This window comes from Microtus oregoni, unplaced genomic scaffold (assembly GCF_018167655.1).
Source record: "Microtus oregoni isolate MIOR12 unplaced genomic scaffold, Mior012 000047F_ref0000412, whole genome shotgun sequence".
NCBI lineage: Eukaryota > Metazoa > Chordata > Mammalia > Rodentia > Cricetidae > Microtus > Microtus oregoni.
In genome coordinates, this window is record NW_024543221.1 from 18,899,190 (window position 1) to 18,925,514 (window position 26,325).

Below are 26,325 nucleotides of genomic sequence, written 5' to 3' on the forward strand. Positions count from 1 at the left end.
TTATTCCTTACAAACAACATAGGTGGCTTGGTTAAAGACGTATGTATTTAATGAAAGTCATGATTAGCCAGAACTTCAGAGTGGAGAGTTACTTTAAAAGGCTACAGTGTTCACATTGTAGATTCTTGTTATGGGTGTCACAGCCATATGGCCTTTTATAGAAGCATACAAATAGCTGTGAAATCTTAGGTAGTGTTTCTTTGGCTGGTTTATTGATGTTCAAAACAGTTAACAATTGCCACACATCAAAGTTATAATTTACTTAAATCACTGAAGTTGTCAGGGAAAAGTAGAATTTTACTCAACTAACATTTATATAGTTTTGCTATTAATAGTCTTAGTTAAGGATTTCTAAATGGCTTATATTCTGAATTTTTAGTGTCCTTTTAATGGATCAGAGCTGAAGGGGTATGTGCATTTATGAAGGCTTTTTATAATAAACCATATAGAAAATACATTTTAGAATTATCAAAAAAAGAAATCTTAAGAATTAACATTTAAAAGACTTCAAAATCATCCTCTTTTTCTTTTTTTGTTTTTTTTAATATTTATTTATTTATTATATATACAATAATCTGTCTGCATGTATGTCTGCAGGCCAGAAGAGGACACCAGACCTCATTCCAGATGGTTGTGAGCCACCATGTGGTTGCTGGGAATTGAACTCTGGACCTTTGGAAGAGCAGGCAATGCTCTTAACCTCTGAGCCATCTCTTCAGCCCCCTCATCCTCTTTTTCAAACAAATAACATGTAATTTTTTAAAAAACAAGGTCTTGTTACATAGCCCAGGCTGATTCAAACTCACCATTCTCCTATAGTTGGACTATAGGTATGTTCCACCATGTTAGGCTGAAATGTAATTTCATTATAAATTATATTTCTCTGAGTTACACATTATTATAAAATTAATAATTTACCAACCTCAAGTCAGTTGGGATATGGTATTGACATGCTTTGAAATATAAATGACAGTTAAAGGAAACCAGACACTTTTTCTATACAAAATTCACACACATTTTAAAGGTGTGTCAACGGCAGGCATTTAATGTCAATCACATTAAAATGTGAGCACTGTGGCCCAATAACCGCATGCATGACAGAGAAAGCTGCGACTTACATATTAGAGGCAGCAGACAAATTGCTCCTTGGAGTTTGTATCATTGATGGAGTTTTCTCTGATTGTATGGTTGAAGCTGACTTTTTCTGGTGAGTGGAATGCTTAGCTTTCAGCTCTGCTTTCCTACAAGACAAGGTATAAGAACAGCATCAAAATAAATTTAACTACGTGCAGAAATTAAGTTCCACAAACTTACTTTGAAAATAGGCATTTTTTCCCCTTGTGGGAATGGAATACAGTTCCTTATACATTCTAGTTAAGTACTCTACCACTGAGCTATATTTTCTCAGCCCCAAGATACACAAAAAACAATAGTTTTTATTGTATTGTCTGTGAACTAGAAAATATTTCAAATGTTCATGTCTCACCCTAAAAAGAAAGAAAGAAATGAAAAAAAGAAAGAAAGAAAGAAAGGAAAGAAATTCTTATGTTTTTGATCGTGGTATGTACACAGTGCTTGGTAAATATTTCAGGGAGGTATGCAGGCTTCTCTAGTCTCAGAGTTTTGCAAATAATTTTTATTAATGGGATAACTCTTACCTCTCCAGGGATGAAAGTAAAGAAAATAATGCATATATGGAGGAGAGGGAGTCACAAGTGAAAACATTTAAACAAAAAGCATCTGTGGTTTAGAAGTACTTGTAAGATGAGAGTCAAGCAGTTTGTTACTTCCAAGAGGAGAGAATTAGTGAAGAAAGGAGACTGGTGAGGGAAATGGACTTATTTGAGACCTATGTCGATCCTGACCTATTCTTTTGTGTATGTGACAGGCTAGGCTAACTGAATAGCAAGCACCTGGAATTTATCTATGTCTGCATCCCCATTGCTGGGATTGCAAGCATGTGCCACCACACCTGGCTTTTTATGTAGGTCCTGGGGATTAAACTAAGGTCTTCATGCTTGTATGACTTGTAAGCTACCATCCCAGCCCAAATTTTATCTTTTCTTATACCTGAGAGTCAATAAACAAAACTATAGAATACTTTTAACTTTTTGGCTATTTTGTTTGCACTCTGATGAGGCTAGAGAAGGATCATTGTGCTTTCAAGTCAGCACAGATATTTGTTACATCAAAGCCTTTTTACAAAAACACTCTAACAGAAATTTGGGGACGTCTATGCCTTCTTTCAGTTTTCCCCTAAAAATAGAAAAGTAGCTACACATTTTATAGTCTATATAAGAAGTTACAGTGGCAATGTGATATTGTGAAATACATATTTTTGGTCTTTACTGCCGTTCTGTAGCTAACAACTTAATATCTTTAAACTTTTGTGTGCTAATAAACTCATGGCTGGAACCTCTCAGAAGCTTCAGAAAAGATCTACTCAGTACGAAAGGACTGAAACTCAGCCCTGCGTCCAGCCTCCCAACATGGAGAAGGGAGGGAGGCTAAATGATCTAATTAAGCATGATTTTTTTTTTAAAGGCAGAAAGAATTAGGTTTGGAGATTCCAGATGGGGCAAAAAAAAGTTTCTTGGAGGAGTTCCCCCAGGAGTTCCAGAGCCTTCCTTCTCTGACACATACCTTTTCCTCTGCAGTTCCCACTGGTTTGAGTTCTGTGAGTCATTCTAGCAAATTAATCGAGTAAGAGGTGTGGGGACCATGGTTTATAGTTGGTGAGGCAAAAGCCCAGGTGAAAGGACCGAGCTTGGTACTGACATTGAAAACAGAGTGTATAGGAGATCTGAACTAAATAGAAGACACCAACTGGTGTCTGCTGCAGATCTGAAAGATTGCTGTGTGTGGAAAATCAACATTTTTTCACAAAAGTCTTCTGTGTTGATTGTCAAGTAAGGGTAAAAGAAGTGCATTTATTCTTGTTAACTCAGAGACAGTGAAAACCACTTTGAGGTAGAAAGGTTATGGGTTAAGAAGATAGTACAATAATTTAAATAAAAGAACATACATTTACTTATATGTTGACAAAACACTTCTACACATAAAATAAAAATAAATCTTTAAAAAATATAACAACTGGGCATAGTAGTGCCTGTCTTTAATCCCAGCATTTGGGAGACAGAGGCAGGCAACTCTGTGAGTTGGAGGCCAGCCTATTCTGCATAGTGTGTTTCTCACTATGGGGGAGGGGTGCACTTAATGACCTTAAATACCAGAAAAGAAAAGAAAAAAATGACAATGAACTTGATAGTGTTTTTAAAAATGTCAACACTGATCATGGATAATTGCAGTGGACCATATAGCACCCTTGGATTAGACAGTAGGTCTCAGACCTATCCCAGAGCATCAAGTGATCCATGGGCTTACAAAGAAGTATCGTCTGCACCTGACTTCTTGGGAGAGTAAATTTAGGGATAAAATAGTATCACTAGGGAGGCAAGGCAGTAGGATCATCACGAGCTTGAGGCTAACCAGAGATACAGAGTGAGGTAAATTCCCTGAAACGAAAAACAGAAAACTCCACACACATCCATATACAGGCTTCAGTGTTCTGAAGCCAAGCATTCTGAAAATTAAATTACTTTTTTATTTGCTGGAGATTGATCCAATGCCATATGTGTGATAAGCATGGGAAGATCCTAATTTTTAATTTAACCATCATATATTGGGTTTTTGTAATTAAAAAAGGCAAAGTATATCCTGAAAGACTATCAATACATTTTATATTTTAGCTGAAAAGTAATTAAGAGTTATTCCTCCTACACAATTCTTGGAAATTGCCCTACTCTGGGCATTGCACTGTTTAAAAACAAATAATCTTCCCAAAATATTTTTTAAATTAAATTTTCTATTAGACCACTGTAGTATTACATATGAACAAGAAGAATGACAAAACAAATTATTTTTAGATTTTCAAGTCACTATTATTTGTGAGGACAAAGACTAGGCAATTGCTTAGCTTTAAAAGATACTTTACATGTAACTATACAGTCTGTATATTAATATATTAATATTTCTAAGACTCCATAATGAATTTTTATGGAGTGATGTTATAAACAATAACAAAAAAGGCAATGAAAAGTTACTTTGTTTACTTTCTTTGGAAAGTAAACCTTGCATATTAATAAAACCACTGATAGCATTCCCCATGGACATTGTTTATCAATCTAGTTTAAAAACATGTAACCAATAGATAGGTCAAATGTTATTATTAGATATCCTATAAATACGAGATTTGAGATTCAAATAAAGGAATTACAGGCATATAAAACAGACAATTGAGTAATATTTAAAAGTTTAGAATTTGCTTTCCTAGTTTTAACTGTTACAGTCCCCTGCCTGGTAGGTAAATGAATAAAAAACGTGATCGACAAAGAAAATGCAAAACCCCAAGCAAATCTCCGTAACTTCAAAATGGCTATACTAATGGATATAAGATCATTTAAAATGTATAGGGCTTGGGACTGGCCAAGTGTTACTTCCTCAGTCTAGCCCTAGGATGTTTTTATTTGAGTTATTTAAAATGACTTTTAAAAATATAAACAAAGCCGGGCGGTGGTGGCGCACGCCTTTAATCCCAGCACTCGGGAGGCAGAGGCAGGCGGATCTCAGTGAGTTCGAGACCAGCCTGGTCTACAAGAACTAGTTCCAGGACAGGCTCCAAAACCACAGAGAAACCCTGTCTCGAAAAAACCAAAATATATATATATATATATATATATATATATATATATATAAAAAGATTGAGCTTTTACAAGAATATACTTCTATTTAATAGCCCGAACCAGATTATTAATTTAAGAGGAAACATGAAACAAGGCCTTATATTTATTAGGGATGATTTTAGAGCTCTTTAATTTTTATTACTAAACTTTTTATTTTTTTGTGGCTTTCACATCATGCATATCAATTCCATTCGTTTCCTTCATATCCGCCCTCTGTCCTTGCAACCTTCCCCAAAAATAAAATAAAATAAAATTTAGGAGAGAGAAAAAGAAAAATCTCATCATGGACACTGCAGTTTGACAGTGAATCACGCAGCAAACCCTTTTATCCATATATCTTTATGTGCAGCAGCCCAAGCCCTGGGTGACAATGAAACCACCCACATCATCCTGCTCCTGACCACATCCACCCACTCAGATATGCTCAGAGCTTTTTTAAAATAAGAAGAAAGAAGATGAAATTATCTAAATTCTGTCTGAAACTTCAAAGCACTAATCTGATCTATGTCATAAGTTTTATTCCAAATCTTACATTATATGTAAATTTTCTACATTTAATTTTGATACTTTGAATCCCTATTTTCACCTACGTACATACCCTGAATACCCCATCTCTTCTAAATCCTTATTCCTTTTAAATTTATGTATTTGTATTTTTTCCTATTTTAATCCACCGTTGTTTAAATTTTTATAGAGGCAGAACACAGATAAAAGATAATACAATGCCCTGTGAATTTTAGCCCTTCAGCTACTTCTAGCTCATTCACTAATCTATTGTGAAAAAAATTCAGGAGAACAAGAGAGAAATCAAATAGTGATGGTCTCAATCACAGTGATTAACATTAATAAATAATTCTCTAAAGAAATCAGACCCTTACATTGCTTTTTACCACTAGCCAAGTAAGACAAATGTAAGCTTTTATCATAAAAAAATTCAGTGACTTTAAAGTGAATATCACACTGAAATATTTCAAATTTAATTTTGGCCACTTTCGAACTTAGGAAATAGGATTTACCTAGGGCAGGGAAAACTTCATAATGACCTTGCTTCACTAAGTAACTTAAACTTCAGATTCCATAGAAAACTTTCTTGTAGTCATAACAGCTGCTAAAAAAAGCAACTTCACACAGATCCTTTGCTGCAATGATGTTTTAGCAAAGAAATGAAATTTGTAGGGCACATTACTGCAAGCATGCTTTATAAGGATGGTGCTCAGGGCAGAGGACAAACTTTGGCACAAAGGCATGAGGAAGATGCCGATTCAGTTAGAATACTTACCCTTTCTTCCTGTACTCAAGATATCTGAGTATGATGAGACAAATTACAACAAGTCCAACAACTAAAGAAAAGGAAAATAAATAGCATGTAACACTGAGAATGATTGCCAAGATTCAAAATCTAAGCAGAAGAAATAAATCAGTTATTTTTCAGTGATAACCAGTTATGCATTTAGATTTCATCTGCACTCTTTATTCTTTAAATCCAATTCCCTGGAATCATAGTTCACAGAAAGTCAGAGAGTCCTATCTGAATTTTAAATATTATCAAAAGCATACTTAGGATGAACATTCACAATCATTGTTTACAGGCTACTTCTAAGTAGACATAGGATATGAAATAATATAAATTAGCAAAGGGTAATACATAAAAGACCATGTTTCCTAAGTTACTTTATCTCAAGTTTAAAAACTTTTAAAAATACACTGCTTTACAGAAACAATTGGATTTAAGCAGTGAAAAATGTGGGCTACTTACTTGAAGTAACAACAATCAGAGCAATAATCCATGCATCTAAGGAAAAAAAGAAGCCAAGCATTTAGAAGTCTCTAAATTAGTTCAGATAATCTAAACTTAAGAGAATAATAAATGTTCATTTATCTACTTTGAACACAATCATTAATACCCAAGTCATTTTGATCACAGAACACTTGTAAGCCCCTTTGCAGGTTTGGGGTCCAACTTGTGAACTTCAATTTTTAGTGTGTGGTTTATTTTTTCTTGCTCCATCACGTTGTTTAGTAAAGGTTATTACAGAATGATTAGAATTCACCAAATAGAGGAAAATCATTACACAATATGCTATCTTCTATTTGATTTTGTCCAGTATGCTTCCTACAATTTGTTATAATGTTTAAAAGAAATCCATTCCCCTGAAAAGTAGATCTGTAGAATGTCATAAGCTTCAATAAATTAATTAAACAAATACTATTTTCAATTCTTACAAATATTCTAGGTTATCAGGCCCTTCCTGTCTTCCTTACACCTCACAGCCACCCCCATAACTAATCTTAAATGCCAAAGACCTTCCCTTCTGGAAGTATAGCCTAAGAGGTGGAGATAGAGTTCAGTCGCAGACCACCAATGAGTTATGCAGAGGAATTTAAACAAGCATAATGACTAACTGGGTGTTCTGGTTTTCTTTCTATTGATGAGAGAAAATACTTCGGCCAAAAGCATATAGGGGAGAACATAATTCATCCAGTTTATACTTCACGGAGGGAAAGTCAGGACAGGAACTCAAGGCAGAACTTGATGGCAGGCCTGCCAGGTATACATGCAGCATTACCTTTAAGCAGGGAAATCACTCACCACTCAGGGAGTATGGCAGAAACCGTGAAGGAAGGCTATTGCTAGACTGATAGCAAGGTTCATGCTTAGCTAGTTTTCTTAATACAGTGCAGAACTACCTGCCCAGGGAATGGTGCTTTCCAGTGGGCTGAACTCTCCTACATAAGTCAACAATCAAGACAATCCCCCTTTCCCCAGGCCTACAGGCCATCTGATCTGGGCAATCCCTAAATTGACACTGCCTTCTCAGGTGACTCCAGGAAGTATCAAATTAACAGCTAATGCTAACTAGGTTACTAGAGAACATTAAATTCTACAAAAATCTTACATTTTGGGAGTATTTATGTCTAATGTATTTTCTTCTAAAGTTTCATACTTAAGACAGTTCACAAACTGATGGTTTGACTGAATATTTTCATTTTACATTGGAAAGACACTGATGCATACTCAGCAGAAACCAATGTTGAACTTTAAATTGTGACCTTTGCCTGGGTTAGCAATGACATGGAACTTTATCTTAGATCTTGGGCAGTAGTGGAAAGCCACAGTTCCTACAGAAGCAAAATCACATGAGTGAAACCCGAACTTTGGCCATGTGAATATCTCTGATAATCTTTAGGTAGATACGCTAAGTACACTTTCAAGTTACTGTGGGTTAGCAATGACCCAATCTCCCATAATAAGCCAAATGTGATTTAAGAAAAAAAATCACTACTAATCTAGTCTAATAAATAAAACCTAGCAGATTTTTTGTCTTGCTCATCATGTCTACATTTCACTGAATTTTAGCTGTTTTAACTATACCTGATTTAGTTTAATGTGTACTGTATAAGTTGAGGACTACATAAATTATGCTAAACAAATCTTTCACACAAAAAAAATATTAATCCAACTTATAGTACTTTAAGGTCTATGTAGATCAGACACAAATAGGAAGAGAATCACATGGAAGGCAAGATGTGATTTATATACTTTAACCTCAACCAACTAATTTTCCTATATTGAGGCCCTTTTATAACATTGCACTTACCGCCATGTCACTCTACACAGTAGTACTTACATCTGTCATGGTGTCAGCCCCAAGTAAGCAATCCTAAATGTCAACTATTACTACTGACAAGATATGCTTCTTTTTAACTCGCAGTAACTTAAATGTATGATATTTCCATGTAAACTGTTAATGTTTCATACTTCACGGGTATAAATAACTGAAATAATAACCTAATTCTTGGCCAAATATTCCTTCACGGGGACTAGGATATCCTAGGGGAAAAAAAGAAAGAAAAATGGGTTAAGTAAAATAAAACAGAGAAATAAAAGAATAAAAATCAAAATCCTGTAAATTCTCAAGTTTATTCTTCACCAATGTATAAAAACTTCTAAGCTTTCATTTTTCTTATAAGTACCATTAATATTTCTTGTTTTGAGTATTGTTATAAAGTTCTACAGTTTTATGTTTTTATTATTAGCTTTTTCCTGTCTACTAATATTCCCTATAGTAATAATATATAGTAGCATACAAATTTCCTTATTCTCAAAATTAGTCTGTAAATTTTAAGAGAGTCTAGTTAAAATTAAAGATATTGAATTGGCTCAATAAATAATTCAGTTATCAACCTGAAATGGAAGGAAACTTTCTCAACAAAATAAATCCCATATAAAAATAACCCACAGTTAGTATTATCAATAATGAAATATTAGAAAATTTCCCTCTAAAATCAGGAACAAGATTGGGTACCCAGGTTTGCCACTTGTATTCAATATATTGGAATCTAACCAAAGCAATTAGGTAAGAAAAACAGAAAATGAATAAAAGTTAGAAAAATATATGTTTGAAAATGGAGTGACCTTTGTTTTCTTGTGCTGTTGGGTGTTGAACCCAGGCCTAAACACGCTCAGCTGTCACCCTACCACCACTTTGCTACAGCCTCAGCCACAGATGACATGCTTTTTCTGCAGACAGACTAATGAGTTCAGCAGAGTTGCAGGATACAAAATCCACACACAAAGGACAATGAATACTTTATAAAGGAAATTATGACAACTCTAGTTGCAATAGCATAGAAAAGGTAAAACACAAAGAATAACCCCAAGGCCATAAAAGACTTACACAGAGAAGCCTACAAAACTTTGCTGTAAATGATTTAAGAGATAAATACATGGAAACACATGGTTGTGGTATGCATACAAAGCATCCCCCAAAACCTCATGTGTTGAAGGTGTGATACTCAACTGATGGACCCAGCCATTGAAAAATGGTGGAATTTTAAGGACTCTGATTAAATTAATAGAGTCCATTCATAGACATGTAACTTGATGGCAGTATTAGTAAGTGGTATCAACAAGGAAGTGGACCCTGATGGAGGATATGGGCATGCCTCTGAAGGTTATACATGGTCTGTTTCTCTCTGGTCTCTAGCTGTTAGAAGACGAGGAGACTCTTCTCCCACACTCCCACCTCCATGCTGTTCTGCCTCTCCCTAGGTCATCAGCAGTGGTGTCAGCAGAATAAAAAACAAAACATCTGAAGAAGTTAATGAAAATATATCTTTTTCCACAAACACATGCATATACTAACTTAGTACTATGGCTTGAATGCTTGCTTTCTCCAAAATTTATGTAGAAATTCTTGCTGACATAAGGGTGTTGAGATGATGAGGCACAAATGTGTTGTGCCATTATCTAGAGACTGGGCTCATTGTAGGAGTGAGTCTGCCCATGTGGCATATACTTTTTCTCCTATCTCTCTCTTCCTTCTGGCTTGTTATGATGCAGAAAGAAGGAATTTGCCTAACAGTAGCACTTTGACATTACATACCTCCCTGAATCCAGAACCATGAGAGATATAAGTTCTGTCCTTTATAAATCATCTCATCTGTGGTATTCTGTTACAGCAACACAAAACAGACAGATGGCTCTTGTTACAAAAGCAAAACAAAACGAAATGAAACAAAGACCAGAACAACTGAGAATAGAGATGCAAGAAATGTGGTGAAGACTATAAAATCATGTAGCTGTTGTGGAAAGCAATAATTTCCTGAGAGAGAGAGAGAGAGAGAGAGAGAGAGAGAGAGAGAAGAAGAAGAAGAAGAAGAAGAAGAAGAAGAAGAAGAAGAAGAAGAAAAGAAATTGAATCACCTTATGACCTAGAAGTTCTATTCCTTGTTGTACACCAGAAAAATTAAAAGTGGAAACTTTGAATAGGTGTCTAACTCCATACTCAAAACAGCTGTAAAAAATAGCTAGGAGGTGTACATAAAGCAACCTTAATTTACCAAAAGGAACAAATAAGCAAAATGAGGCACTATAAGGAATGGAATATTATTCAGATATTTTACATTTAAAGGGGGATAACTGTTTTGTTATATGTAATTTTGCTATGTTAAAGTTAAAGCCTTTTTTTTTGTTTAAACAGAAAAAGGGGAAATGATGGAGGAAGGTCATTGGCTAATAAAGGAATTGCCTTGGCCCATTTTATTGGTTAGAAGATAGGTGGGAGGAGTAAACAGAACAGAACGCTGGGAGGAACAGGAAGTCAGCTCAGACTCCACAGCTCTCCTCTCGGGAGCAGACGCCTCAGAGAGACGCCATGCCCCGCTCCTGGGCAGACACACGCCATGAAGCTCCGACCCAGGATGGACTAGGCTAGAATCTTCCTGGTAAGACCGGTTCTCACAGATTATTAGAGATGGGTTGATTGGGATGTGAGAATTAGCCTGTAAGTGCTAGAGCTAAAGGGCCAAGCAGTGTTTAAAAGAATACAGTGTCCGTGTAATTATTTTGGGTAAAGCTAGCCGTGGGGGCGGCCGGGTGCCGGGGACGCAGCCCCGCCGCTCTTATTACTACATAAGTGTCCTAGAAAGAGATGAATGTTACATGGATCAAGAGTTATATGAAGTTAGCAAGGCACAAAAGGATAAATTCTGCATGATCTCGGTACAGGAAATACTTAGAATGGACAAAGTTATATAGGGAAGCAAGGAAAACAGTGTGTAGCAGGTGCTGGGAGAGGGAGGAACAGGAAGTCTTCATTTAACAGTGTAAGTTTCAGTTAGGGATGATGAAAGAGAACTGGTTGCACAAGAATGTCTGTGTGTGTAATGGCAAAGAATTGTCTGGTTGAACTGCAAGATTAACATGAATGGTCTAGAAATTTTTAAAAAGTCAAATATTAAAAAAAGAGTACTGTAGTTTTAAAAAGACAACTCTGGTGTAGGAATGGGTAGGGTCCAAACGAGAAAGAAGGCTGGAATACGTGTGATTTTATGTACAATGAAAAGTTGGGCAAGCTGTCTTCTTCCCAGATGAGAAAGCTCTGCTTATAGTTCCACTTATCCACTAGCCCTTTTTAGCCCCTAAGTGGGGATGAGGGAAGGAGGAGCCTGTTACCCCTCCCCACAAATATCAGCATGTGTTTCAATTTGATATAAAGAATTCAGATATATGAATAAAATATGTAATTCTCACCAGGAGAAGACTAAAAGCCTGTTTTTATTTAAAGATTTTTATTTTTTTAATTCGTGTGTGTGTGTGTGCCATGTACATGCAGGTACTTGAGGAGGCCAGAAGAGTGTCAGATCCTCTGAAGTTGGACTTACAGTAGGTTGTGAGCCACTCCACATGGATGCTGAGAATCAAATGGGGTACTGAACAAGAGCAGGACTTGCTCTTAGCTACTGAATTATCTCTCCATCCCCATTCTTACCTAAAGTTTTTTATATGACATACAACTCATAGCAATTGATGGAATAATTAAAATATCTCATCACCCATTTATGTAAAACTTCTGACACACATGACCACTAGGAGATTGGTAAAGTAAGATGTATAGTATGCAACTTACTACAGCCACAACATTATATAGTAATTGCTCAGACATCTTTTCATGAGCAATCAAGGGATCTGGTAAAGACTAAACCAAAAGGCAAGGCTTTTGGCATTATTGCTTCATGAATACAGTGGCTGTCCTTTACTGTAATTTTTTTTGCTGTAGTTGACTCTTTTTCTGTTATATATTTGGGAATTCTCACAGTTCAGAACTGTTTAGTGAAACCAGTTTCCCACTGGCCAGGCCTTGTTCCTCTCTCCTAGGTAAGCACAGAGATCTGCCTTCCTGCAATTATCTTTATCAGCAGGTATTTGGTCAGAGTTTAGGGTCCAGGCAGAGAGCATCCCATCTAAGATATACATGGATCTCTAAGGATGTAGAGTTACTACCTGCTCAAGCTGCTGCTCTGGTTTTACCCCACGATCAGAACGGTTGATAACAGCATAGCCCAGAACTGATAATTTAGAGGCCTGGGTCTCTTCTTTGCTTATAGCATTAAGTCTAACTCCAGACCTAGGCCTGTAGAAATTGTGGTGTCTGGTGTATGTGCTATTGGATCAAGAGCCATCAGATTACCCTGGGTTGCCTAGTTACCTCACAGCCTCTATGCATACCAGGAGAAAAGAAGCGGTGCACTAATTTAAACAATCTGTGCCCTATTCATAATTTTACTGAAAATAAACCTTTTAACCTTTTATCTATCATCTAATAATAATGTAGCATACTAACCTCCTCCCTAAGAATCCCTGATGATGTAATTCCTTTCTTACTAACTTTCTCCATTAAGTAGTTCACGGGATGTGTACTAGCCACTCCCATGGATCTGTGTGTGTATGTGAAAACCCTTATCTAATTTTCTATGGGGAAAAAGAACCTGCTAGGGCTGGGGAATTGCTGGTTTTAAGGATATATATGACTGGGAACCCTGGTAATGGGTAGAACTAGGGACAAGGAAGAACAATGTAGAACAAGGAGATCAAGTAATGGGTGGAACAATGAGAGATGATGGGTTGAAGAGAGAAGAATGGAGAAACATGGTCAGACGATTCCTGTTGTGAGTACACTTCTTTACCCTCAGATCTTTAGCCCCCCTTCTACCTATTCATGGTGTCTTTAATTGAACCCTGAAAGGGAGTCTTAAAGGCAAAAACTTTTAAGGCCTCCAAAAGCAACTATTATGGGAATAAATCTAACTAAATCCCAATCTAAGACATTAAGTGAAAGAACAAATCAACAAAAAATATGTGAAGTTTGATATGATTTTTGCTTAAAAAAAGAAAATGTTGGTGGGGAAAATAGCTCAGAGATCAAGCACTCGCCACATAAGAGTAATGATCTGAGTTTGGATCCCCAGACACCTACATAGGCAGTCTACCTGCATATCTAGCCTTGGAAGGTGGAGTTGGGATTCCTAGAGATTAGAGAGACTGGCTATATCTGTGAGCTCTGGATTTGATGAAGACATCCTGCCACAGGGAATAAGGAATAGGGATTGAGAATGATTCCCAACATTAACCTCAGATTTCCACAAACACGTGTATATACCACAAATGTGTGCATCCACATATATGCAAACACACACACACACATAAAATAATGAGGAAAAAGGAAAAATAATAGAATGTTGATGTACAAAAATAAATAAAAAATAACCCTAAAATATTAGTAGCAATTAACTTTCACAACATTATTTATATACTTTTAATCTATAAAAATAAATCTATATCCAGATGTATGTAAATTAAAATATTTTAGGAAAAAAAAGGAAAGAGGATATGAATAAATGACCATTGGGTCCAGTGGCAAGAACCTAAAGGCAAAGATTATTTGAGATGAGAATTGAATGCCTGAGCATCAATAGTGACCCACCTTATCCCCACCTCAAAGGATGCTTTAAAAATGTAATTTTAAAAAGTTCAACTTATTAAAAACTGAAAAAATGACAAAACAAGACACCATTTCTCATCTATATCTCATGGAACTCTTAACTCCATCAGTAGGACAAAGAATTATCAAACCTGGGTAATTGTAAACTGGAGGCTTGGTGGGATAAGTAGGCTTAGGACCTAAAAAAAAAATAGAGTCTATCAGTTCATTAGGCTTATTAATATAAAATTATAAATTTAATTATAACATTAATTTTTTATAAGGATTACATATGAAAATAAAGAGTACACATACTTTCTGTACTTTATAGTTCTACTAGAGACCTAGCCTATAGATATGTTTGATCTACATATATAATTGCACAGACCTGTGTACAAGAATCTTCACTACAGCTTTGCATTTTACAAATACAAATCCTAGAAGGTAACTAAAAATAAATCATAAAGAGAATGTGTTCAAGGTAAACATATGCACCCTAACAAGTCAGATACCATACAATGGGCACCGTAATCTCTCCACTTTTCACATACCATCAGACCTACCATAACACTAGTACAGGCTACTGCTGCTGCCGCTTTCCAATTCAAGTTCTTCCCTATGGGCAATAAAAAATGACAGACAATTCTACCAAGATTTTTTTAACAGAAGGATCCCTCTTAGTTTTACTTCTTTATGAGCCTTTTCTTATATATCTTGTCTTTCAAATAGCAAAATGAATTAGTGTTTCATAAATATTTTATTAAGTACTTACTGTCAATTCTTTCAAAAATTCCTTTCAACAGAAACTCAGCTAAGATATAAAAGAAAGCTACTGGAAATGTCAGGTTCTTGTATAAAATATCAAAATGTACTCCAGAAATTGGGCATGGTGGTACATGCCTCTAATCCCAACACTTGGGAGGCAGGCGATTTCTGTGAGTTCTAGGCCAACCTCATCTACACAGATTGTTCTAGTATATAGTGAAAATCTTGTCTCAAAAGAAAAAATAAGAAGAAAAAAGAGATTCTAATCACTGGGTGAGCAAGTAAGCATCTACAATTCTCATATCTCTCAAATCTTTAAAATATTAAGAAGACAGAAAATATTTTTAAACAAGTTAGAACCAGTAATTGAGGTTTATTTGAGTTCAATATCCTTGTTAAAGCAACATGGAATCCAAAGTTCATAGAAATGAAGTTAGTTTGGTTAGGCAGAGTCAAGGTAGGACTGTGGACAGTCAGTCCTGTCTGATGCTCTTTCCAAGACCCTGGTGGCTTCCAGAGCATCAGCTGGAACCACAGCAAGGAGCTCTGCAGTGGGAATGATGGTTCCTCCATCATAGAAACTTCTCCATGCTTAACAGCAGCTGATTGGGAGGCTCTAGAAAACCTAAGTCACTTCAGCTGGAGAGGCTTCCTAGCTCTTGGTTGTTAAGAAATCTAGTTTCTGTTGTCAGTGTTGCTTGGTAAAGACAAAAATAACGAACACATGTTTTAAATAGGTAAGGGGAGTGGGGAGGAAACGGAAAACGCAGGTTTCATTCTTGAAGCAGCACAAATTTCTATTATATGCACTACTTAAAAAAAACTGAAAACCTGAGCATAGTCCATGCTTATAATTCCAGCACTGAAGAACTAAAGCAGGAGTACTGTGACTGAGGCCAATTTGGGTATATACAAGATCCTAAACAAAACGGCTAATGAGATTTTCACCCCCAAACTGACCACAGTTCAGGAAATGAACTGTGTCTAACATGATAAGAAGCAAAAGTGTAAGCAAATCATTTAGGTTAAAAAAAAAAAGAATTAAGTAGCAAAACTGAATACAGAAAACAGCAACAAACAGAAGCCAAGGGCCTTCCTTTTTATTAAGATTGATGCAAGTAGAGAAGCTATGTAGCTAACTTTAAGAGTATCCCATATACCAGGTATTGTGGTAAGTCCTTTAAGGGCATCCAACTTACATCCTGAACACAATAAGAAAAGTACTAGATCATTTGACACATGGAATTACACATTTAAAATGGACATACCTTTTCTAAATTCACATTCCTGTTCATGTGTGGGACTATAGCAAATAAAATAAGTTACTACTTTTCACTATCATGAGTCATACCTTTGGTTCTTGCCTTAATTATATAGCAATAACCAGGCTTCAATTTACTCTGAAAAATGTTGCAACCCACTTTTTATATTGAAATGCACTTAAGAGAATATTGCTATGCTCTAATAAACTAAAATCCCCCCAAAAAATAACAAAAATCACAACAGCAGAATTTTATGTCATATATATGGCACAGGAATGATTATAAGCCTGAGCTATGTACCAAAATTATTGTTTTTCAGGTTTCATAATATTTAACAATAATGAAATAAATTTCAAAACAAGCAAACAAACAAAAGGGAAATTAAAGAAGGGAAATGAGACATCGTTTATACCTTTAATACATATTGGGATTGGAGGCTCCCAAGTGCTGTTAGCATTGCAGATCACCGTGTCCCTGCCCCTCATGTAGAAACCCTCCTCACATTCAAATGTCACTGTTGCTTCATAGGAAAATTTCTTTTCAAATCCTGCTATCTGTCTTCCGTTTTGTAGTAGTGGAAATGGACATTTTACCACTGAAAAGAGAATTGGTCACAATTTAATAAAAATCTGGTTTATTTTTCATATCAATTTTCTGAAATTTTTAAGATTACAACTCAGAGTTAAAGAAACATATTTTGTGTTCCAAATATGAGCACATAGATCCCTCAAAAATTCACAATAATACTCACCTTCCCCATTCTTTAAGTAAAATTAGTCACAATCCATTGGACTGATTCATAGTCTAATAGAAGAATTGGGGGAGAGGGACAAAAATTGCTAGTTTAGGCACTATGGATGTTATCCTATATTGTGAGGTATAAACTGAACAGCAGATCACATTCAGCTTGTTAAACTCAAGTGCTCTTCCCATTCCTGGGGACCTGAGCTCCTGTCTGGTACCATTTTTTTTTTCAGTCCAGTACTTCCTTTAGCAATTTTAAGCTTTTTTATTTTTTATGTGCATTGAGCTTTTGTCTGCAGGAAGATGCCAGATCCCCTGGAATCAAAGTTAGAGACAGCTGGGAATCGCCATGTGGGTGCTGGGAATTGTACCTGTGTCCTTTGCAAGAGGGCCAGTGCTTTTAACCGCTGAGTCATCACTCCAGCCCCACTTTGGCAATTCTCATAGGCTGGCTGGGAAAGTTCTCAGCTTTGGTTTATATAGAAGTGGTCCAGTTATTTTTAATGCTTCTGTCTCGAAGAATTTTTTCTTGATTAAAAACCTATAGATTAATTATATCATTGTTCTTTCCTTCCTTCCTTCCTTTCTTTCTTTCTACTTATTTATTTATTTATTGAGACAGGGTTTCTCTGTAGCTTTGGAGCCTCTCCTGGAACTAGCTCCTGTAGAACAGGCTGGCCTTGAACTCACCGAAATCTGCCTGCCCCTGCCTCCCGAGTGCTGGGATTAAAGATGTGCATCACTACCACCTGCTCCTTCTCATTCTCTACCCCCCCCCCCCCAAGACACACACATATACTTCTGGCTATAGTTTTATCTAATTTATCCATCTTCTCCCAAAATGCAGCTGTTGGTTTCTATTATTTTTCTTGTTCTCTCTTCTTTTTTCTGCTTCATTGATGTCTGCTGTACTTTCTTGCAACTTGCTAGTTTAATTTGCTCTTTAGATTATTATAGTGGAAGGCTAGGACTAGGTCCTTTGGTCCCTAATTTACAATTTTTATTTTTCTAACACAAATATTTTGTGATAGGAAGTGTACTTCCGGTGAACCCTGGCAAGTCCTGACATTTTGAGAAGCTGTTTTCATTTTTACACATTTCACACACTTTGCAATTTTTCTGCTAACTTCTTTACCTATAGATTATGTAGAAGTATCTTGCATAATTTTCAGATTTTGTGGATTTCTACTTTCATTTCTTAAGAGTAGGTAATGCACTTTAAATTACTAATTTTTTTATATTTGTTAAAAAATTGTATTAGTCACCAGTCCTGGTGACATACACTTTTAATTCTAGCACTCAAGAGGCAGAACCTGGAGGATCTCTGTAAGTTCTAGACTAGCCAGGGTTTATATAGTGAGACCTTATGTCAAAATAACAAACAGCAAAAACAGGCAAAACAACAGCAACAAAAACATCTAAGCATCTAGATTCTTTTCTACCTTGCAGCCGTCCCTTGTACACTTGGAAAGATAAGGATTTGCTGGGAGTCAGTGGTAGCTCTCTTTCAAGAGCAAAACCTTCCAGTGGCTCCATGTTTTTGGTAACGCTTCCATGCCGTAAACAATTTAGGATAAAAAAAATACAAAAAGCAAACTTTTGTTTGTCTAGATTTTTACTATTCTTTCGGTGAGAGGGCTGCTAATGATAATCTGCTCTGCCATTACCTGTAGCAAGACTGTCCTATCTTCTTGTAACACAGGATAACTTCCTTATTTTCCAGCCAGTGTATGTTGAGTGTTTTGGTTCTTTAAAACAAAAATACCCCACCTCATGGCTCACATTCTAGGAAATGAGGATGGAACTCCATAACTAGAATTATTTTTGGATTTAACTTAACAGCTATGAAATTAAATTAGAAAACAGTTTTAGAAGAGTATAATAGCCATATGTTCACTGTGTTTACTTTTAGGTAAAACTACTTGCAAATGAAGGAAAGATGATTACCTTTACACTCTGGAGCCTGGCTGCTCCAGGTGTTATGGCCAGTACAGATCAGCATGCTCATTCCAATAAGGGAAAACTTATCTGGCCCTGAGATAGGATCACAACTGTAAATCACTGCTTCACGGTATCTGAATACATCAATATCACTAAAGGTGTGTGTCCCATTTTTTATTTTTGGAGGTGGCACACAAGAGATTTCTTTATAAAAAAGAAAAAAGGGAAATAAAGTTATAATTAAGTTAGTGTACCTATTCAAGACAGTATTAGGAAACTATAAATTATTAGCAAATTTATCAGTACAAGGTTTTTATGAGTTATTTATGAACCCAATTTTCATCTAAAAGACGATTTCTATATCTAAAAGAGGATTTCTAAATCCATCACTTCAAATTTAAACCACTAACACAGAAATGACCTTTCAGGACAACACTCATTTTCCTAAGGGAAGGAATGACCTTATTTGTGAGGTCATGCCAAGTTTTGTTCTAGTCAATAGAAAAGATGCTGATCATCTGGTGAAAACCTTTGTGATGAAAAAAATCACGTTGAATACTGATTGAGAAATGTGTTTGAAGGCACAGGTACATTCATTCAATAGAATGGTGGCTTAAAATCGTACTAACATACTATCATGTATCATTTTCATCCTTACAGTACAATGTTTTTGCAGAAGTAACAAACTTTGATAATTGAACAGACTAATTCCCAATGTCTTCCTCCAAGTCAAATATTGAAGAGATTTGCAAAACACAAAGCAGTGTCCCTATTCTTACTTTTAAAATTTCAATAAAAATATGTGAGATATATTAATATGTAGTTTATTGTTCTTAAAATAATTATTCAAAAATATTTTCATTCTAATCCCAGTATGATTAATATCAATAGATATAACCAGGGAGAAAAGGTTTTTTAGGTACTTATTAATCTAAAATCATAATAGGGTCCCGAGGCCAAAATGGTTGAGAAGTGATAGTGTAAATTTTAAAAAAAGAATGTACTTACTTTCACAACGTGGGGGAGGACCATCCCAGTGTGCATCAGCATCACCTTTAAGCACACAGTGTAGAACTGACATACCAATTAAGTAATAACTAAATGAGCAAAGAAAAAGTTACTGTTTTCTTTGGCAGCTGATAAAATACACATAATAATGAAAGACAGTTTCAGATAGGTTTTTTCCTATGCTATAGTAGTTTGAAGGATAGGTTTCTTAAACAAGGTATAATGAAAGTACTAAACAAATCTAACCAAACTTTAATTAGATAAAGAGTTTCTGTCTGTGAGCACGCAGTCCAAGAGCTGTGATATCTAGGCACATCTGATGTGACCTGGCATCTTTGCTATCTCCTACAATCAATCATACTATTCTGCTTCTTTGTCTTTGCCCATCTGTTCTGCTCTGGGAGAATGGACAGAGGAGAGAAGTTTCCTTAGGAAAGGACTGTCTGGGTTCTAGTTCTATTTCCATGACTGACAGGCTACTCAAGCTTGGACAAACCATTTTAAGTTTCTCTTGTTCCTGAATTAAAAACATACAAATAGCTAGGTGTGCTGGCACACAACTTTAATCCCAGAACCCAGGAGGTAGAGGAACGTATATTTCTGTGAATTAAAGGCCAGTTTTGTCTACACAGCAAGCTCCAGGCCAACCAGGGTTATATAGTGAGTCAGTGTCTCTCTCCTGTCTCTCCTCCTCTCTCTCCTCTCTCTCTCTCTCATACACACACACACACACACACACACACACACACACACACACACACCAAAATACAAACAATAGTAAATCAGATATCTTATAAGATTGTTCAAGAGAATTAGATAAACAAGAGTCTGGCACACAGCAGTAGAAAGACTATGTTATTTCTTACTAATATAATGATTTATAATGTCTTTCTAGGAACAGCTCATGATTAATCCTGTCAAGTCTCCTAGTTATGCTAATTCACAGATTATTATTCTGGACTCATTCCACCACCACAAAAATTCTTATCTGGTATTTTTTTATAATTTTGCTCTGATAGCTTCTGTATCTACTGGGTTTCTCAACAAGATTAGTCTTTGAAAAATATTTATGGCCTAAACTTTTGGTTCCCTCAAAGTACCTAGGAAATTTCCTCAACCTAAATTTCCTTTACCTAAATATACTTTTACTTGATAAAGTTAAAAATTTATTGCCAAGCATGGTGGTGCATTCCTTTAATTCCAGCAGGCAGATCTCTGTGAGTTTGAGGCCAGCCCAGTATACAACACATGTTCCAGAAGAGTCAGGGCTGTTACACAGAGAACCTTGTCTTGAAAAACAAAAACAAAACAAAAAATATCAATGAAACTCTCTGATGACAGTCACAGCCAATTTTGCCCAAGAGTCACAATTACTTCTAAGAGAGCTCTAGAGAACAAAGACTTACTCAGTGACCAATGCCTCCTTTGGAGACAATTCAGGTTATGTAGAAATCTGAAAAATAAGGTTTTCCAACCAAAACATCCTGTCATGTGGTAAAGATGAGTTAAGTTACATTTTAACTTGTTAATGCCTTCAAGAATTCTCCTTTGGTTAGCAGTTCTGCCTTAATTTCATGAGCGCCCCACTTTGTCCTTGAGCTGGCGGTAGGTACACTTGACTGTGAGTAGTAAGGTCACCATGCTCACTCACCCTTTGGATATGTAGCCCAGACTGGCCTGGAACTCACTGTGTAGTCAGTGTGCCCTCAAACTCAGGGAGATGCACCTGCCTCATACTCCTGAGTGCTGGAATTACAAATTGAACCACCATCCTTGGCAGATTACTCCATTCTTAATGTTTATCATAGACTTATTTTTAGATACATGAATGATACAGATCAAATTTCCTTCAACTTCTTTATTGATTAAGCACCTCTCCTATCTCCATAAAGTACACAAATGTTGTTTGGCTAGGAGCCTCATATTGCCTCATATAGTAAGCAAATTTACTTGAATGATTAAAAAAGAGAAGTAGAACAATGGAATCAGGAACATTTACCTTATTTCCCATAAGGAGCAACTTACCCCTCCACACAAGAAAATTGAGCTCGATTACCCCATGAACGTCTGCCATCCATGTAGTGTACACTGCCAAATGAAGGGCTCTTTAATGTTGAACATTCTACTTCTAGAAGAAAATAACAATAATTTAATTCAACTCCAAAGCCAGTTGCACTTGAATCAAGGTAAAAAAGTAATACATGGTTCTTTTGAGTTTGTAGATTATTTTCTTTAATGGTTACATTATAAGGGTGTGGTGATTTGAATAAGATGTTCTCCATAAGGGCATTTGAAAATTGGGTGTCTAGTTGGTGGCTGTTTGAGGAAGATTAGGAAGTCTAGTCTTGCCGGAGAAAGGATACCACTAGGGTGGAGGTGTGCTTTGAGGTTTCAAAAGATTTTTGCCATTTCCAGTACATCCTCTGAACCTACTTGCCATTCTGAGATGTGAATCTCATCTGTTCCTGCCATGATACTTTTTATCTACTATCATGGACTCTAACCCTCTGAGACCACAAGCCCAATTAAACCCTTCCTTTTATAAGTAGTCCTGGTCATGGTGTTTCACCACATCAGAAAAGTAACTAATGCAAAGGACAAGCATGAGATTAACAATTATGAAATCAATTAATTTTCCAAGAAAAAAAAGATTCCCTATAAATTTCCCAAAGCTTGAAAAAAAAACCCTCACATTTAAATCAAAACTTTGTTTCATAGGAAAAGTATCACTGCAATAGGAGTATAAGCACCCCAATCCTAAAATGTCTGAAGATCAAGAAAAAAGAAAAGTTGAGTTTACTTACTAAGACAACCGTCATCTGAAATAGGGACCCATGTGTGATTTGGTTCACAGGTAGCAAACATGGGGAATGGAATCATATATAGGTATCCTTTTTTACACTTATATTCTATTGTCTCTCCAACCTCATAATAGAGTTTAGGCACACCCTTGAGTTCCATAGCTTCAAATGGTGGTGGTAGTTCACAAGCATCTAAAGATAAGGAGGCAAGAACATGAAGATGAAGTGTGAAAACCACAGTTACAAACTAAGAAAGGCTATTTTGTGGCAGGAAGGACAGAAAAAAAGAATTTTTTAAAAAGCAAGATTCTAAACTCTTAGTACCTGCCTTTCTTTACTCAAACAGTGGCAGTAATACAAGAATATCTCTGACTGGTTTAAAATAACATCAGCTTTTGGGTTATTTAAGAATGAATTAACTTTTATTCAAAAGCAAAACAAGGAGACATGATAAATGGTTTTGGTTTTTTAAAAACGAAAGATATGAGACTATCCTGTTCTTAATGACGATGTTTCATTCACTATTACTCCTCTAATACCCAGTACCAAAGTTGAATGAGTGCTGTGATTGATTCTTTATCATCTATAAATCAGAATTCAAATTCTTTACTATTCAGAGAATTTGTTTTGATGATATCTTAAAGTCATGTTTTCTTTGCTGTTTTTCAGACAGTCTTAACAAATTTTTATTATTTTAGCTATAAATATTTCTCTGTGTTAATACTTCTTTTATGTCAAAATATTTACACTTTTCAGGTTTGTTATGGGCTTATTCTGCATTACTGCTAAAATTAGAAAGCAAATTCCAAATACTGTGGGTTGTATTTTCCTGGAAGTACAGTAATAACAGATATCAGAACTTCAATAACAATAGTGATGAGGATTTTAAAAAACTACAAATAGCAAAGACTCAGCACATTGTGCTAAGCATATGGTGTCCTTTAACATATCTTCATACTAATTATTTAAAACAGTTTCTCCTTCTGTAAAATGAGAAAACTGAAGTATCACAAGGTGGAAAAACCTGTTCAGGAATGCATTCCAAGTATGTGTCAAGCTAGGTGTCAAGCTAGGCAGCCTGTGTCCAGGTCACACTGGGCACCACTGCCAATGCTATGACCCTGTCCTTCCCCATCTGGACCTCTCCAAGGCAGATGCCACCCTATCCTGCTTTAGTCCTCAAAAAAAATTGCCTTTTATATTGCTTGGGGACATTACAGTAGCTGTAGTTTAGACACAAGTTGTACTAAGTCAAGTAAGGAATAAAAGGTGTTCCACACATCAGGTAAACCATCAGAGCCTGTACTGTTCCAAACTTGCCCCTCTAGTTTTTATTGTCACTTCTCATAATTACTTAGTACTCTACTTTTTTCTTATTTCTTTTGTGTCAAACTAAGTAGCTGCTGATCAGCTGTGTCCCATCTTGGATATCTTTGCTTTCATTGCTCCACATCCCACCCAGTTCCTAGCTATGCACACTGGTAGCTCTCCCCTCTTTCTAGATACCTGAAGGGAACATCTAATGCCTCAACTCTGGAAACAGTACTTTGGTCCCTTCCTTTGGACTGCCCCCTATCAGAGTATCTCAGATAGGTCACATGATGGCTGTGTTCAATAGCTAAGGTGAAATCTAGTCATCAATACAGCTACATTATTCAGCATTGGCTCGTCACAGTGGCATTAGAGTACAATAAAGCACTTGCAAGGATTATATTGTCATGATTATAATAATGAAAATAGTCATTTGAAAGATTTATTCATTGGAGAAAGAAGAGATATCTAAGAAAGGAGAATCGTCTATTTTTTGTTTTTGCTCTGTGTGCTAAAAAATGAATTTGAAATGAATTTTATGCCCTGGCAAAGCTGAAACATGCATGGGCAGCCTGTATGTGCAGGTTCTGTTGAGCTTGTCCATACTGGGCTTCAAGGTCTAAGTTGATGAGGACAACTGACCAGGTCTCTTCCTCAAGAGGGCACCAGAGGTCATTATAGATGGTTGGGAGCCACCATGTGGTTGCTGGGAATTGAACTCAGGACCTTTGGGAGAGCAGACAGTGCTCATAATGGCTGAGCCATCTCTCCAGTCTGCTAGTATTGTATAACTCAGCAGCTGACCACATAAAGATAATTCTGTTACACTGTAGCACACAGCGTAAGGACCAAAACACTAGAGTGTAAGCATTTATTGGTCTTAGGAAGACCTAAAATAGGTATATTGGAACAGACACAACAAGAGGCTGTAGCTTGGATTAAAGAAGCAGCCATTCTTCTGAAGAAAGGTGACCAACCTCAAAATCTAACAGATTCTCTTTTGCAATCCTGATGACAGGCTTTCTATGCTGGACACTTGTAAACCCTTTCCTCACAAGTTGAATTGTTCCAAAAATGAGACCCTATTCTATCCTTCTTGACTAGCACAATAAGCTTTCTTTTATGTTTTCTAGGGTTTTTTTAATCTACATTTTAGTTTTCAGATTTTATCTTGCTTTCCCTCCTCTTCACTTTCCCCTCCATTTATGTTATATTCAATTTATTTTATTTTTCTGCTATGGGACAATGGTCTTGTTGTATTAATAAAACACTGATTGGCCAGTAGCCAGGCAGGAAGTACAGACGGGGCAACAAGAACAGGCGAATTCTGGAAAGAAAAAAGGGTGAGTATGCTGTTGACACCCAGCTGCAGAGGAAGCAAGATGAGAATGCCTCACTGATAAAAGGAACCAAGCCATGTGGCTAACACAGACAAGAATTATGGGCTAATTTAAGATGTAAGAAAGAGATAAGAAGAAGCCTGAGCTAATAGGCCAACCAGTTCATGATTAATGTAGACCTCTGAGTGTTTCTTTGGGACTGAACAGCTGTGGGAACAGTAGGACAGAAACCTTTGTCAACAAATGGCACCAATGTGGACAACTAAATCCACTTAAAACCTGAGAGAGTTTGGGAAGTAATTCTAGACACAAGAGAACAGAGTTAAGCATGGCTTTTTGGTAGCAGCATTTTCTCTGGTGGGGTCTGTTTGCTAGAGGCAAGCGTGTCTCATTTAAGATAGGCTTCCTGACTCAGCTTTAGCTGCACAAACCTTGCAGCTGTTTTAAGAGGACCTGACAACAAACACTTAAATGGTGTTTATGATTAGCTGGCAGCATGCTTCTTGGTGGTAGCAGGGACCCTGAAACTCCGTAGAGTTATGACAATAAACACAGCTCTGTCCAGTATCTCTGCCCTGAGGCTAGACTCTCAAAAAGCCAAGGAATTGGGTGGATCCAGCCATCAAGGCCATGATTTTAATCCTAGTCACATTTCTTAGCAAGTCAAAGACTCATATGGTCAGAAAAAGAGAGATGTACAGTAAAGATGAAGAAAATATCTAAATGGTTAACGGTGTGTTTAAAAATATATAGGCTTGGGAGAGAAAGGAAAAAAGAATAAAGTTCTTAAAAAAGAAAAAGAGAGAGTAGTTGGATGTGGTGGCATACACCTTTAATCCCAATACTTGGGAGGCAGAGGCAGGCAAATCTCTGTGAGTTCAAGGACAACCTGGTCCATAGAGTGAGTGCCAGGAAAGCCAAAGATACACAGAGAAACCTAGTCTCAAAAAACCAAAAATTAAAAATAAAAAAGAAATAGAGTTTAAAATAAAGCCATGTAAAGATAGAAAATGCATAGAGAGTCTGAATACTGTATGTTATTGTGTTGTCTTTGAATTGCTTGATCGCTGAGGAAGGAGCAAAAACTTTGCTAAAAGACATTTGATTACAAATGCTGCTGGATTAATACAACATATATATTTTGAAAA

General features: G+C 36.3%; 1 protein-coding gene across 2 annotated transcripts in view; it reads right to left on the minus strand.

The window, feature by feature from the left end:
* Positions 1–26,325, minus strand: part of Cd46 (CD46 molecule) — a 30,594-nt gene that overhangs the window by 1,113 nt on the left and 3,156 nt on the right. For both annotated transcript variants that reach the window (XR_005972625.1, XM_041635432.1), the window contains exons 2-11: positions 22,530–22,718; positions 21,751–21,853; positions 19,726–19,814; positions 18,724–18,921; positions 16,445–16,627; positions 14,158–14,205; positions 8,533–8,574; positions 6,499–6,534; positions 6,022–6,082; positions 1,119–1,241 (exon numbers count right to left, since the gene is read on the minus strand). Coding sequence is in view for 1 of the 2 variants with exons in the window: in XM_041635432.1 (XP_041491366.1) it covers positions 1,119–1,241; positions 6,022–6,082; positions 6,499–6,534; positions 8,533–8,574; positions 14,158–14,205; positions 16,445–16,627; positions 18,724–18,921; positions 19,726–19,814; positions 21,751–21,853; positions 22,530–22,718 (1,072 nt within the window). In the remaining variant the exon portion in view is untranslated. The remainder of the gene's footprint in view (positions 1–1,118; positions 1,242–6,021; positions 6,083–6,498; positions 6,535–8,532; positions 8,575–14,157; positions 14,206–16,444; positions 16,628–18,723; positions 18,922–19,725; positions 19,815–21,750; positions 21,854–22,529; positions 22,719–26,325) is intronic.